Source organism: Amblyraja radiata, chromosome X, assembly GCF_010909765.2.
Source record: "Amblyraja radiata isolate CabotCenter1 chromosome X, sAmbRad1.1.pri, whole genome shotgun sequence".
Taxonomy (NCBI): Eukaryota; Metazoa; Chordata; class Chondrichthyes; order Rajiformes; family Rajidae; genus Amblyraja; species Amblyraja radiata.
The window spans coordinates 7,617,102-7,631,681 of record NC_045999.1 but is presented as its reverse complement, the minus strand read 5'-3'; the positions used below and the strand labels follow the sequence as shown (position 1 = coordinate 7,631,681).

At 47.4% G+C, this 14,580-nt stretch overlaps 1 protein-coding gene across 1 annotated transcript in view; it reads left to right on the top strand.

Moving 5' to 3' along the window:
- Positions 1-14,580, top strand: part of furin (furin, paired basic amino acid cleaving enzyme) — a 56,009-nt gene that overhangs the window by 20,608 nt on the left and 20,821 nt on the right. Inside the window, exons 4-9 of the mRNA XM_033014823.1 lie at positions 79-155; positions 1,227-1,315; positions 4,253-4,425; positions 4,870-5,082; positions 7,070-7,170; positions 11,160-11,263. Of these exons, the coding sequence (XP_032870714.1) occupies positions 79-155; positions 1,227-1,315; positions 4,253-4,425; positions 4,870-5,082; positions 7,070-7,170; positions 11,160-11,263 (757 nt within the window). The remainder of the gene's footprint in view (positions 1-78; positions 156-1,226; positions 1,316-4,252; positions 4,426-4,869; positions 5,083-7,069; positions 7,171-11,159; positions 11,264-14,580) is intronic.

The window sequence follows — 14,580 nt, the reverse complement described above, 5'->3', positions numbered from 1 at the left end:
CTTTGCCCGTCATGAAGTGTTCTGTAGCGAGAAAGAGAGACAAGGCAACTAAAGCAGTCTTTTCTTTCCCTCTTGTAGGATGCTGACGCCAGTTACGATGTGAACAATGAGGACTCTGATCCTCAACCTCGTTACACACAGCTCAATGATAACCGGTGGGTTATTGCATTGAAAGACCTGCTTGAAATGGAGTCTGAAGGATGGTGGTGGCAGCATTGGGGAGAGGGGGGCAAGATTGTACTCCTTTTTTTATTTTTGATGACGAGCTCAGTATGCCGATAATTTAATATTTCCTCAAGCGAAACCCTGCATTTGATCACCTGCACATAATTTCTACAGCAGGTTTGCTGCAGGAAGAAAACATTAAAGATAGACACAAAATGCTGGAGTAACTCAACGGGACAGGGACAGCATCTCTGGAGAGAAGAAATGGGTGACATTTCGAATCGAGACCCTACTTCAGACCCGAAACGTCACCCATTCCTTCTCTACAGAGATGCCTGCCAGTCCCGCTGAGTTACTCCAGCATTTTGTGTCTATCTTCGGTGTAAACCAGCATCTGTAGATCCTAGGTACACAAAAATGCTGGAGAAACTCAGCGGGTGCAGCAGCATCTATGGAGCGAAGGAAATGGGTGACGTTTCGGGCCGAAACCCTTCTTCAGACTGATCTGTAGATCCTTCCTGCACATCAGTTTAAAAGGTCCTATTGGTGTGAATGACAGGACTCCAATGCGAGTAGGAGACCTGTGTAGGAATTGGGGCATTTTAGGAAATTTGGAGTCGCTTTAGACTCGAGATACAGCGTGGAAACAGGCTTTTTGGCCCACCGAATCCGCGCTGACCAGCGATCGCCTCGCACGCTAGCACTATTCTATACACAGGGACAATTTACAATTTTCCTGAAGCCAACTAACCTACATGCAGGTACAGCAGGCAGTGAAGAAAGCGAATGGCATGTTGGCCTTCATAACAAGAGGAGTTGAGTATAGGAGTACAGAGGTCCTTCTGCAGTTGTACAGGGCCCTAGTGAGACCGAAGGGCCTGTTTTTGTCTTGTGTGGTTCAGTTGCGGTGGTTCAGATGTTGGTGCCAATGTGAAGACAGGGTTGAAGATGGGACTGAAGTGATCGGAGTGGTGAGGTGCAAATGTATTTATCGAAAAGCACGTGTATATGTAAATAGTTGCATCCTGATTTACAATGTCCTCGTGTTTTCCATTTCACAGGCACGGAACTCGTTGTGCTGGGGAAGTAGCTGCTGCTGCAAACAATAATATATGTGGCGTGGGGGTGGCCTACAATGCCAAAATAGGAGGTACGTTCAACGATTCTCTTCCAATCACTGCGTAGCGACACCGAGGTATCGGAGGTTACGGGGAGAAGGCAGGAGAATGGGGTAAGGAAGGAGAGATAGATCAGCCATGACTGAATGGCAGAGTAGACTCGATGGGCCGAATGGCCTAATTCTGCTCCTATCACATGAACAGCATTCTACTGAAACTGAAAGCCCAATTCGTGTCATAGGAGCAGAATGATGCCATTTGGCCCATCGAGTCCACTCCGCCCTCTATCTCTCTCCCTGAATGCCATTCCCCTGCCTTCTCCCCGTAACCTTGGACACCCTTGCTATCCAAGAACCTGTCAAATCTCCACTTTAAAAAATACCCAGACGTGGCCTCCACAGCCGTCTGTGGCAATGAATTCCACAGATTCGTCAGCGACTGACCCAATTATTGACTAATATCGAAAAGTTTGAGGAATCATTATTCTATATAAACTTAGCGAGAAGTAGGAAATTGGTTTACATTTTTGTGTTGATCTCAGTAAGGTCAGTGGCATTGATGGCCTGACTTGGTCAGAGAGAAAGTCGTCGAGTCAAGCAGCCCGGAAACAGATCCTTCAGCCCAGTTTATCCATGTCAACCAAGCTAGTCCCATAGCCCTCTAAACCTTTCCTATCCATGCACTTAATAATGTTGTTATTGTACCAAGTGCCTGTTAAATGTTATTGTTGTCTGACTTGTTAAACAATGACTCATTTAATTCCCTTGAGATGACTGGGCGTTAATGTAAAGGACAATATGATTGCCCTTCCCTAGTTACATTCCTTAAAGTATTTCCTGGAGTGTTGCGGCGCCTAACGCCAGCGGCTCGACTGCAGTCCGTCTGTCTTTTTTTTAATTTTTATCCCGTTAGATGTATGTTTCTGGTTCTAGTTTTTATTATTTTTTAGCTGTGTATATGTGGGGGGGTGGGGGAAACCGTTTAATCTCTTCCCTGTACGGGACCCGACTTTTTCCCTGTCGGGTCTCCGGTGTCGTTGGGCCTAACATCGTGGAGCCGGCGGCGGCCTCCAACCGGAACCAACCTGAGGGCTCCAGTCGCGGAGCCTGCGGACTCGCCATCGTGGAGCTGGCCGACTTCAGAACGGGGAGAGCTGTGGTGGCGCGCGGCTGCAACCCGACTTCGGAGCTTCGGAGGCTCCAGCCGCAGGCCCGGTGGACAGGAACATTGGGAGCTCGAGGGTCCCTGGTGGGAGACCGCTTTTCAGAGCTCCCGCAACGGCAACTTCTCCCGCTGGAATCGCGGGGTTTAAATGACTCGGAGCGGGGTCTAACATCGCCCCGCGCGGCTTAAACGGCCGCGGGACTTACCATCGCCCGCCGGGGGCATTAACATCGGGAGCCCCAGTCGCCTCAACGCTGCAGTTGGACTGCTGGACCGCGGGAGAAGGAACAAAGGGAAGAGATAAGACTTTTGCCTTCCATCACAGTGAGGAGCTGTTGGAGATTCACTGTGATGGATGTTTGTGTAAATTGTGTTAAGTGTGTGTCTTGGTTTTTTTTTTGTAATATCATGAAATTTTGTTCAAACCTTGTCCGTTTGAATGACAATAAAAGGCATTCTATTCTTCTTTTTCTATTCCTGAACCTCTGCAATGTATTGGTGAACTTTTTCCCAATGACGTTCCAGAATTCAGATCTAGCCAGGATAAAGGATCGGTAATATTGCAGAGGAGATAGCTCCTGATGATGCTGTTCACGTGTCTATAAGGCAGGAGCAGAATTAGGCCATTCGGCCCATCGAGTCTATCGTGACTGATCTGTCTTCCCTCTCAACCTCATTCTCCTGCTTTCTCCCCATCTCCTTTGGCACCCTTACCAATCAAGAACCTATCAATGTGTTTAAGAGGGAACTGCAGATGCTGGAAAATCGAAGGTAGACAAAAGTGCTGGAGAAACTCAGCGGGCGCAGCACCATCTATGGAGCGAAGGAAATGGGCAATGTTTAAGGGTTTCGACCCGAAACGTTGCCTATTTCCTTCGCTCCATAGATACTGCTGCACTCGCTGAGTTTCTCCAGCACTTATGTCAACCTAAGAATCTATCAATCTCTGCTTTAAAAACACCCAATGGCTTGGCTTTCACAGCCATCAGTGGCAATGAATACCATAAATTCACCAGAAATTCCTCCTCATCTTTCTAAAGGTACGTCCTTTTAGCCTGAGGCTGAACCCTCTGGTCCGAGACTCTCCCACTAGTGGCAACATCCTCTCCACATACACTTTTTCTGGGCCTTTCATGATCCTGTAGGTTTCGGTGAGATCTTCCGTCATCCTTCGAAACTCCAGCGTGTGCAGACCCCAGAGCCTGCTTGCTTTTGTTTTTGTGGAAAGTAGATATCAGATTTGGGAAGTGCAACTGAAAACAAAACCCTGTGAAAATATACAATATGATGAAATAAAGCGATATGATGATAATCATAATAGTACTTTATTAACCAAGTATGTTTTGCAACATTCGCGGAATTTGATTTGCCATACAGTTATACCAATAGAGAGCAACAAGACGCCCAAATAAATGTTTAACATGAACATCCACCACAGCGACTCCCCCCACATTCCTCACTGTGATGGCAGGCAAAAAAAGTTCAATCGTCTTCCCATCTTTGAGTTTTCCCCTTGAGTCAAACTCGGAGAATGTCCATAGGAGGCCGTAGATATTTAGTAGCAGCTCGTAATGCCAGCCGTGGGTACTCGGGGCATCAGGTAAGTCGGGACGTTTTTTTTCAGCATGTTGAAAAATGTCCACGAGTAAAAATAAATAGCCCCGAGTACCTACGGCTGGCTATTACCGTAATTCTCCGAGGGGAAAACTCGGGAGAATTGTGAGTAACTCGGGAAAGTGGGACAGGGGCTTAAAGCTTTCTTCCACAGTAGTTGGTTCAGCCATTTGTTGTTTGGGACTCTGTAGGTGTGCGGATGCTGGATGGAGAGGTGACTGATGCGGTCGAAGCCAAGTCCCTCAGCATGAATCCACAGCACATTGACATCTACAGTGCCAGCTGGGGCCCGGAAGATGATGGGAAGACAGTGGATGGGCCCGCTAAGCTCGCACAGGCAGCATTCTTCAAAGGCATTACTCAGGTAAAGTGGAATTTAAGTTTCCACACTGCGTTTCTGTGGAAGGTGGACGTCAGCAGGTCTGGAAAATATAACTTACAAAGAATTACCCAGACACTAAATTAGCTTCAGCTTTGGAGGGTGGCGCAGCAGTAGTTACAGCACCAGAGATTCGGGTTTGATCCTGACCACGGGTGCTGTCTGTACGGAGTCTGCATGATCCCTCCGTGACAGTGTGGGTTTCCTCCGGGAACTGCGGTTCGAACGCCGCACAGGTTTGCAGGTTAATTGGCTTCGGCAAGTTGTAAAATTGTCCCTGGTGTGTAGGAAAGTGTCAGTGTACGGGGTGAACTGGTGGGCGTGGACTCGGTGGGCCGAAGGGCCTGTGTGTGTCTGCACTGTATCTCTAAAGCCCTGTCTAGGGTTGGGGCGGGAGGTCTAACTTGCCTGTTGGTTGAATGTTTGCAGGGACGCGGAGGTCGCGGCTCGATATTCGTGTGGGCCTCTGGAAACGGTGGTCGCGAGCGGGACAGCTGCAACTGTGATGGCTACACAAACAGCATTTACACCCTATCCATCAGCAGCACCACGCAGAACGGCAATGTGCCCTGGTACAGCGAGGCGTGCTCCTCAACGCTCGCTACCACCTACAGCAGCGGAGAACAATTTGAAAAGCAGATTGTAAGTAATAGTTCAAGGCAAGACCAAGTGCTGGAGTAACTCAGCGGGACCGCCGAATAAACCCGCTGAGTTGGTCCAGAACTTTTTTTGTTTTGGGGTAAAACTGGCATCTGCGGTTCCTTTTGTCCGTAGATAGACACAAAAAGCTGGAGTGACTCACCGACCGGGTCAGGCGGCATCTCTGGAGAGATGGAATGGGTGACATTTTGTGTCAAGTCAAGAGAGTTTATTGTCATGTGTCCCTGACAGGACAATGACATTCTTGCTTTGCTTCAGCACAACAGAACATAGTAGGCATTGACTACAAAACAGATCAGTGTGTCCATATACCATTATATACGTAAATACACACATGAATAAAGTGCAAATAACAGATAATGGGCTATTAATGTTCAGAGTTTTGTCCGAGCCAAGGCCCTTCTTCAGACTGAGAGTCGGGGTAAGGGAAACAAGAGATTTTCAAGATTCGAGATTCAAGAGAGTTTATTGTCATGTGTCCCAGATAGGACAATGAAATTCTTACTTTGCTCCAGATTTTGATGGTGATATAGAGAGATATAGAACAAATGAATGAAAGGTATGCAAAAAATAACGTTAGAGCTCACAATGGTCCATTGTTGGCTGTGGGCCGTTGAATCACCTTGTAATTAACTGTTATCCCATGATAAAGTTTACAAGATTTTAGATTCATAAAAATGTTCCACTGTCTGGGGTGCTTGAGTCATGAGGAGAGGCTGGGTAGGCTGGGACTGTTTCCCTGGAGTAGACGTGGGGTCATGGATAAGGTGAGTGGTCTTTTCCACAGGGTTTTGGAGTCCAAAGCTGGAGGGCATGTGAGAAAAGCATTTAAAGGGGTTCTGGTGGGTGTATTGAACGAGCTGCCAGAGGAGGTAGTTGAGGTAGGTGCAACAAGAACAGTAAAAAGACATTTGGCCAGGTACACAGATAAGCCACCATATCTGGAGAAGATGGATAGGCGAGCTGGTGGGCATGAATGAGCAATGGGCTGCACATCTCTGCTTCTACGATTACTAACTTGTGGCTGATAAACGCAGGGTTAACTTGTCTGCAACTCAAATCCAGCCTGCAAACTGTTTCGAGCCTTTGTGAAACAGCCACGAATGTGGATTAAAAGAGTGGACAATTATTCAGATTTCTTGCCAAACTGGTGCTTTCTGAGGAAGCAAGATATATTTTTTAACGGCGCAGTGGCACAGCAGTCGAGTTGCTGCCTCATGGCGCCAGAGACCCTGGTTCGATCCTGACTACAGGTACTGTGTGCACGGAGCATGTACGTTCTCCCTTTAGTCGCATGGGCTTTCTCCGAGCGCTCGGGTTTCCTCCCGCACTCCAAGGACGTGCAGGTTTGTGGTTTAATTGGCTTCGGTAAGTTGTCCCTGTGTGTGTGTGTAGATTAGTGTACGGGGTGATTGCTGGACTCAGTGGGCCGAAGGGCCTGTTTCCGAGCTGCATGTTGAAAGTCTAAACGCACGCCAAAGGCATATCTGCTCATTAGGACACACAGCCTAGGTGGAACCTGCTGTTTAAAAGTTGTGGTGATTGCAGAATGAGAGCACTTTGATCTCATTCCGACCCCATGCAGCGTAATCCCGAGTGTGTTGTTAATTAATAGCAGCTAACGTAAAGCAACTGTTTGACTAAGTCTGGGTCCAAAGACTCGTTAGTGTTGGGTCATCAGATGGGCAGGAAGGAGGAGACGGAATCAATGGGGCATGTCTGCTCAAATGTCTCTTTTTTGGTGTTTTGTGATTATGGCAGAAAATGTAACGTCTGAAACAGAGAATATTGTTTCTCATCTTAGCTTGAGACTATTGCAGACAGACCCACTGTGCATTTCCAGCAGGTTGCCTGTTTTATGTTGGGATCTTACAACTCGGAGCCAGTTTCCATCGTCTGACTGAACTTGCAATTTCTGGTTGCTTTTATACCTCGTTAACAGATGTTCCTTGTGATTCTGCCCGCCCAGGTCACCACTGATCTCAGACAGAAATGTACAGAGTCGCACACTGGCACGTCAGCTTCAGCTCCGCTTGCTGCTGGAATCATTGCCCTGGCATTGGAAGCAAAGTAAGCAACATGGAGGATTCCCTGTGGCGGCTGCCGGCATATGTTTCGTGTAGCGATCTGCCAGTTTTGTATTTTAATAAATGCATTGCTGTTTCCAACGGGCGGCACGGTGGCGTCGCGGTATAGTGCTTACAGCGCCGGAGAACCGGGTTTGATCCCGACTACGGGTGCTGTCGGTACGGGGCTTGTTTGCGGTACCAGACTGATTCCTGGGATGGCAGGACTTTCATATGAAGAAAGACTGGATAGACTCGGCTTGTACATGCTAGAATTTAGAAGATTGAGGGGGGATCTTATAGAAACTTACAAAATTCTTAAGCGGTTGGACAGGCTAGATGCAGGAAGATTGTTCCCGATGTTGGGGAAGTCCAGAACTAGGGGTCACACTTTAAGGATAAGAGGGAAGTCTTTTAGGACCGAGATGAGAAAAACATTTTTCACACAGAGAGTGGTGAATCTGGAATTCTCTGCCACAGAAGGTAGTTGAGGCCACAGTTCATTGGCTATATTTAAGAGGGAGTTAGATGTGGTCCTTGTGACTAAAGGGATCAGGGGGTATGGAGAGAAGGCAGGGATGGGATACTGAGTTGGATGATCAGCCATGATCATATCGAATGGCGGTGCAGGCTCGAAGGGCCGAATGGCCTACTCCTGCACCTATTTTCTATGTTTCTATGTTTGTTCTCCCCGTGACCTGTGTGCGTTTTCTCCGAGAACTTCGGTTTCATCGCACACTCCAAAGTAGGTTAATTGGCTTGGTAGAAATGTAAAATGTCACTGGTGTGTGTAGGAGAGCGTTGGATGTGCGGGGATCGCTGGTCGGTGTGGACACGGTGGGCCGAAGGGCCTGTGTCTGTACTATAGTTCTAAACTAAAAACAATCAACAGAAAAAGACGCAAAGCGCTGGAGTAATTCAGCGGGTCAGGCAGCATCTCGATGGGCCAAATGGCCTAGCTCTGCTACTATGTCTTATGATCTTGTGATCCCTGGATAATGCCGATGGGTGACTTTAGAGAAGCAGTGTGGAAATAACCCCTATGCCCACCAACTTCGTGCCGACCAGCGATCACCATGTACACTAACCTGGCGGTTGTAATCCAGGTAATGCAAGGTGCTGCATGTCCCGCCAGGTCAGCGCCCAATTTTGTGTCTATGGTGGTCCGATCGATCTGTTACACTACTTCATCTCCAAGATAAACGGCTGCCCTTTTGTAACGTGATCCCATCATTCAAGATTCACTCTCTTACCGGCCCTTGCTATTGCAACCACCGTCGCCGGCTCCCTCAGCCCATCCTTCTCTCCGCATCTCCAGCCCTCGGGGGACGAGCTGGGACCAGCTCGGTGGCTTCCCTCTGTAGGCAATGGCCCTCCGTACTTTCAATAGATCACCCTTCATTCTTGTAAACTCGGTAGAATAGAAGTCCCAACATTTTCCTCCCTTTGTGACAGAGTCACCTCCCATCCCTGGATCCGAGTGAATCTCTTCTGGACTGCCTCCAATGCTAGCACGTCGTAAACAAGGGGACCAGAACTGTACACAAAGCCACAGGTGCGGCTCACAAACGCAATTGTAACAGTACTTCTCTATTTTTATACTCCATTCCCCAGGCAATAAAGGCCAGTGACCCATTTTCTTTCTTAATGACTTGCTTCACCTGCATGCTAACTTCACATTTCGTGCACAAGAACACCTAGATCTCCCTGTACTTCTGTTATTTACTTTCTCTGACCATTGAGATCAGAGTCTGCTTTTTCATTCCTTCTACTCAAATGTACAACCTCTCACTTTAACCTATGATGAGAGTTGGTCGGCACTGGGGCCTGTACTCGCTGGAGTTTGGAAGAATGAGGGGGGGGGGGGGGGGAACCTCATTGAAACATACAGAATAGTGAAAGGCTTGGATCGAGTGGATGTGGAGAGCATGTTTCCACTAGTGGGAGAGTCTCGGACTGGAGCTCATAGCCACAGAATTAAAGGACGTTCTTTTAGGAAGGAGATGAGGAGAAATGTTTTTAGTCAGAGGGAGGTGAATCTGTGGAATTCTTTGTTGTCCCATATTGGCCTTGTCTGCTGCCCAATTGCACTCTCCATCTCCTCTCTCTCTCCACCTCCTGGTATTTGGTTCCTACTAGAAACATAGAAAATAGGTGCAGGCGGAGGCCATTCGGCCCTTCGAGCCAGCACCGCCATTCATTGTGATCATGGCTGATCGTCCCCTATCAATAACCCGTGCCTGCCGTCTCCCCATATCCCTTGACTCCACTAGCCCCTAGAGCTCCATCCAACTCTCCATCCAGTGATTTGGCCTCCACTGCCCTCTGTGGCAGGGAATTCCATAAATTCACAGGTTTCATTTTTCATGCCTGACTCGTGTGTTGCCAGGCTGTCAGAACTGGAGGCCAATGCCTGATACCTCAATCGCAAATGAATACGATCACCAGTGAGCCAGGCTTTCTGCCTTTTAACTTTCTCTCATCCCGCGTTTGAGTTCAGCATTGTTATGAGTTCCTCTGCCATCAAATGGCAGCAGCTCTTGGCTCACGGCCAAGGCAACAACAATCCACCAGTTTCCATGATTCACCAAACAAACCGCAGATGCAAGGAATCCAAACTATAGACCAAAATTGTTGGAAATGATCAGCAGGTCAATAGACAATAGGTGCAGGAGTAGACCATTCGGCCCTTCGAGCCAGCACCGCCATTCAATGTGATCATGGCTGATCATCCCCATTCAGTACCACGTTCCTGCCTTCTCCCCATATTCCCTGACTCCGCTATTTTTAAGAGCCCTATCTAGCTCTCCCTTGAAAGCATCCAGAGAACCTGCCTCCACCGCCATCTGAGGCAGAGACTTACCACTCTCTGTGAGAAAAAGTGTTTCCTCGTCTCCGTTCTAAATGGCTTACTCCTTATTCTTTAACTGTGCGGTCAGGCATCACCGAGATAATGCTTCATGTTGAAGATAGGCGCAAAATGCTGGAGGAACTCAGCAGGAACAGGCAGTATCTCTGGACAGAAGGAATGGGTGACGTTTCGGGTCGAGACCCTGCTTCAGTCTGATCAGTCTGAAGAAGGGCCTTGACCCAAAACGTCACCCATTCCTTTACTTCAGAGATGCTGCCTGTCCCGCTGAGTTACTCTGGCATTTCGTGTCTCTTCGATTTCAATCAGCATCTGCGGTTCCTTCCTACACATGAAGCTTCACGTTGTTGACCTTTCAAGAGAATTACTCACAATCATGATATCTTGCCTGGCGAGTTTCTCCTCCTTCCCAGAAAACAAGTGCTTACGGCATAGGCGTGCTTCAGCAGAGAAATTCCAATCATATATTTAAATCATTTGTTTAAGAAGGAACTGCAGATGCTGGAAAATCAAAGAAAATCTGAAGAAACAAAACGGAGTCTGAAGAAGGGTTTTGGCCCGAAACGTTGCCTATTTCCTTCGCTCCATAGATGCTGCTGCACCCGCTGAGTTTCTCCAGCACTTTTGTCTACCTCATATATTTAAATAATTCAATTAGCTAAATGTATAATCCACGTTCAAATGCCGCCATTCATGGAATGAGACTTTCTATTTGTCTTTTTATCACATGTAATCAACATTTTTCATGCACGTTCCAAGAGTGATGTTAGTGCTGTCAAAAAAGCTTTTTTTGCTGTACCTCGGTACACATGGCAATACTAAATGAAACAGAACTATCTTTTGCATGGGTTCTTGCCCTTGTGTATGCGATGGTGGGCGGGCCCCGTGAGCTGTGGCCATTCCCCAAGACTGCACCGGGTTCAGTTGACGACCTTTGCCAGGTATCTCCAAAGCTGGGACGTCTAAATTGCTCCAGTTGCCATCCTTTGCAAAATGCTATTCTCTTAATTTCTGACATAGAAGAACAAGGGAGCTGTTCCCTGTGGAAAATTGTACTCTGCATTACCAGTGCTGCCGAGAAGCTCATCAGATTGACTGCAATTCTTCCTCTCTTCCCTCCAAAGTAAGAACCTGACCTGGCGGGACATGCAGCACCTTGTAGTCCGGACATCCAAACCAGCCCACCTCTCCTCCAAGGACTGGATTACAAATGGAGTTGGCCGCAAAGGTAACGACCGCCTGTTTGAAGTGTTTTGTGGTGGAAGCTGAGACAACCATTTGCACGGTCTCGAGGCTCAGGCACTATCTCACACAAAGTTAATTAATTGCCTGCCTGCATTCATTAACATAGAAACATAGTAGCCATTGGCAGCAAGAAACTAGTCTCTCTTATTGAGTCTCATTGTAACTCATTCTCAACTATCCCACGGCTAACAATGCCCCCGGGCCCTTTATAGAAACATAGAAAATAGGTGCAGGAGTAGGCCATTCGGCCCTTCGAGCCTGCACCGCCATTCAATATGATCATGGCTGATCATCCCACTCAGTATCCTGTACCTGCCTTCTCTCCATACCCCCTGATCCCTTTAGCCACAAGGGCCACATCTAACTCCCTCTTAATGAACTGGCCTCAACTACCTTCTGTGGCAGAGAATTCCACAGATTCACCACTCTCTGTGTAAAAAATGATTTTCTCATCTCAGTCCTAAAAGACTTCCCCCTTATCCTTAAACTGTGACCCCTTCTTCTGGACTTCCCCAACATCGGGAATAATCTTCCTGCATCTAGCTTGTCCATCCCCTTAAGAATTTTGTAAGTTTCTATAAGATGCCCCCTCAATCTTCTAAATTCTAGCGAGTACAAGCCGAGTCTGTTTGTACTCGTTGTTTGCTGCTGGTTATGAAACCAAAGTCAAGGGTAAGAGAGTGTTGATTCAAAGACAGATACAAAATGGTGGAGTAACTCAGCGGGACAGGCAGCATCTCTGGAGAGAAGGAACGGGTGACGTTTCGGGTCAGAATGAAGAAGGGCCTTGACCCGAAACGTCACCCGCTCCTTCTCTCCAGAGATGCTGCCTGTCCCGCTGAGTTTCTCCAGCATTTTGTATCTGCCTTCGATTTAAACCAGCATCTGCAGTTCTTTCCCACCCAGTGTTGATTCAGCTCATCCCGGGCAGCTAACTCTACTGCTGCAGCCTGCTATCCACCTAATGTGGAGGATGTTCTACATCTCTCTATCCCACCGTCTATACCTCTCGTTCCCCTCTCCCCTGACTCTCAGTCTGAAGAAGAGTCACGACCCGAATCGTCACCTATTCCTTTTCTCCAGTGAGTCACTACACCTTTTTGTGTCTACTTCCTGATGTTTCTCCCTGTCGTCTGCCTGGCTGGTTTCCGCATCGACTGGTCAATGAGTCAAAAGGTCCCTCCGAGTGTTAGGTCAGATGTTTGGTAATTCTCTTTATATCTTGAATCCATTTTTTGTTTTGCCATTACCGTTCAAATCTGCATTTCGATCAGGTTTGTATGCATTTTCCTCTCTGTCGATTGTAATCTTGTTTGTTTTCTCACATTAGCTTGCAAAACGGGTTTGCTAAGACAAGTACATCTTTTGCAAAGAGTGTTAATGAGAACAGTATGTTCAGTGAATCTTTCCATCATGCTGTATGTGGAGGGAGGTCTTGCCTCAATATAACACTATGTCCGGCTTTTACAGTATGTCCCACCTCCTATTAACCTCACTTCCTCCTTCCAATAACACATCCTATTTCATGGCCAATACAACTTAAAACCTTCAGGCCTCTTTGACCAACTTTTGGCCACTTTGTCCTTATTTCCTTCTGTAGCTCAATTGTGTCAAATTTCAGAGGTGTGGAGCAGCGTAGCAGGCCCTTCTGCCCACCGTGGCTATGCTATCCATCTAATACCTTTTTATTCTAATCCCATGTGCCCACCCTTGGTCTGTCACCTATGATGCGTTAATTTTGGATCTTATAGAAACTTACAAAATTCTTAAGGGGTTGGACAGGCTAGATGCATTTGCTAAATCATTTGCTATGTCGCTCTTCCAGGGAGATGCTAAATGCATTTCGTTGTCTCTGTGCTGTACACTGACAATGACAATTAAAATTGAATCTGAATCTGAATCTGAATCTGAATCTGATGCAGGAAGATTGTTCTCAATGTTGGGGAAGTCCAGAACAAGGGGTCACAGTTTAAGGATAAAGGGGAAATCTTTTTTAGGACTGAGATGAGAAAAACATTTTTTCACACAGAGAGTGGTGAATCTGTGGAATTCTCTGCCACAGAAGGTAGTTGAGGCCAGTTCATTGGCTATATTTAAGAGGGAGTTGGATGTGGCCCTTGTGGCTAAAGGGATCAGGGGGTATGGAGAGAAGGCAGGTACAGGATACTGAGTTGGATGATCAGCCATGATCATATTGAATGGCGGTGCAGGCTCGAAGGGCCGAATGGCCTACTCCTGCACCTATTTTCTATGTTTCTACATTATTCCAATGCTCGTCTGGATATTTATTAAATGTGTGAGTACTTTCCTCCACTACTGTGTTCTAGAAATACAGTATGGAAACAGGCCCATCGAGTCCGTGCCGACCACCGATCAGCTCGTACACTCACGTTATAATGAACAATTTACACAAGCTAATTAATCTAGTTGTTCCAAAGCCCTCTAACCCTTGTGGTCCTTGCCTTAAACTGCATCCTTTGTCACGGGAGAGTTCCCAACAGCCTGTGCCCTTCACGATTTAGTGTACCTCCACCACATGCCCTTCACCTTTTCCGCTCCAGGCAAAACAACCGCCGGCCTCTCCAGCCACCATCCTGGTAATCCTGCTTTAGACTTTGGAGATACAACGTGGAAGCGGGCCATTCGGCCCACTGAATCCTGCTGACAGCCACTGCCCACACACCAGCACTATCCTACTTACCAGGGACAATTTACAGAAGCCAATTAACCTACAAACCTGAAGGTACACAAAAATGCTGGAGAAACTCAGCGGGTGCAGCAGCCTCTATGGAGTGAAGGAAATAGGCAACGTTTCGGGCCGAAACCCAAAGGAAATAGGCAACGTTTCGGGTCGAAACCCGAAGGGTTTCGGCCCGAAACGTTGCCTATTTCCTTCGCTCCATAGATGCTGCTGCACCTGCTGAGTTTCTCCAGCATTTTTGTGTACCTTCGATTTTCCAACATCTGCAGTTCCTTCTTAAACACAAAAACCTACAAACCTGCATGTCCTTGGAGTGTGGGGGGAAACCTGGAGCACCCGGAGAAAACCCACGTGGTCGTAGGGAAAATGAACGTACAGACAGTATCTGTAGTCGGGATTGAACCCAGGCCTCGGGCGCTGTGAGGCAGCAACTCTCCCCTTGTACTCCTTTTGTTGATTGTCCTCCTTGGTGTCATTTTACACCAGGTTTGCTCACAGATGGAAAAATAAATCCAGGCAAAGGCATTTAGTGTTTGTGGTGTCAACTGCATCAATTTGGATCCCACATGGAGGGCAGAATACCATGACCTCACAGCTCT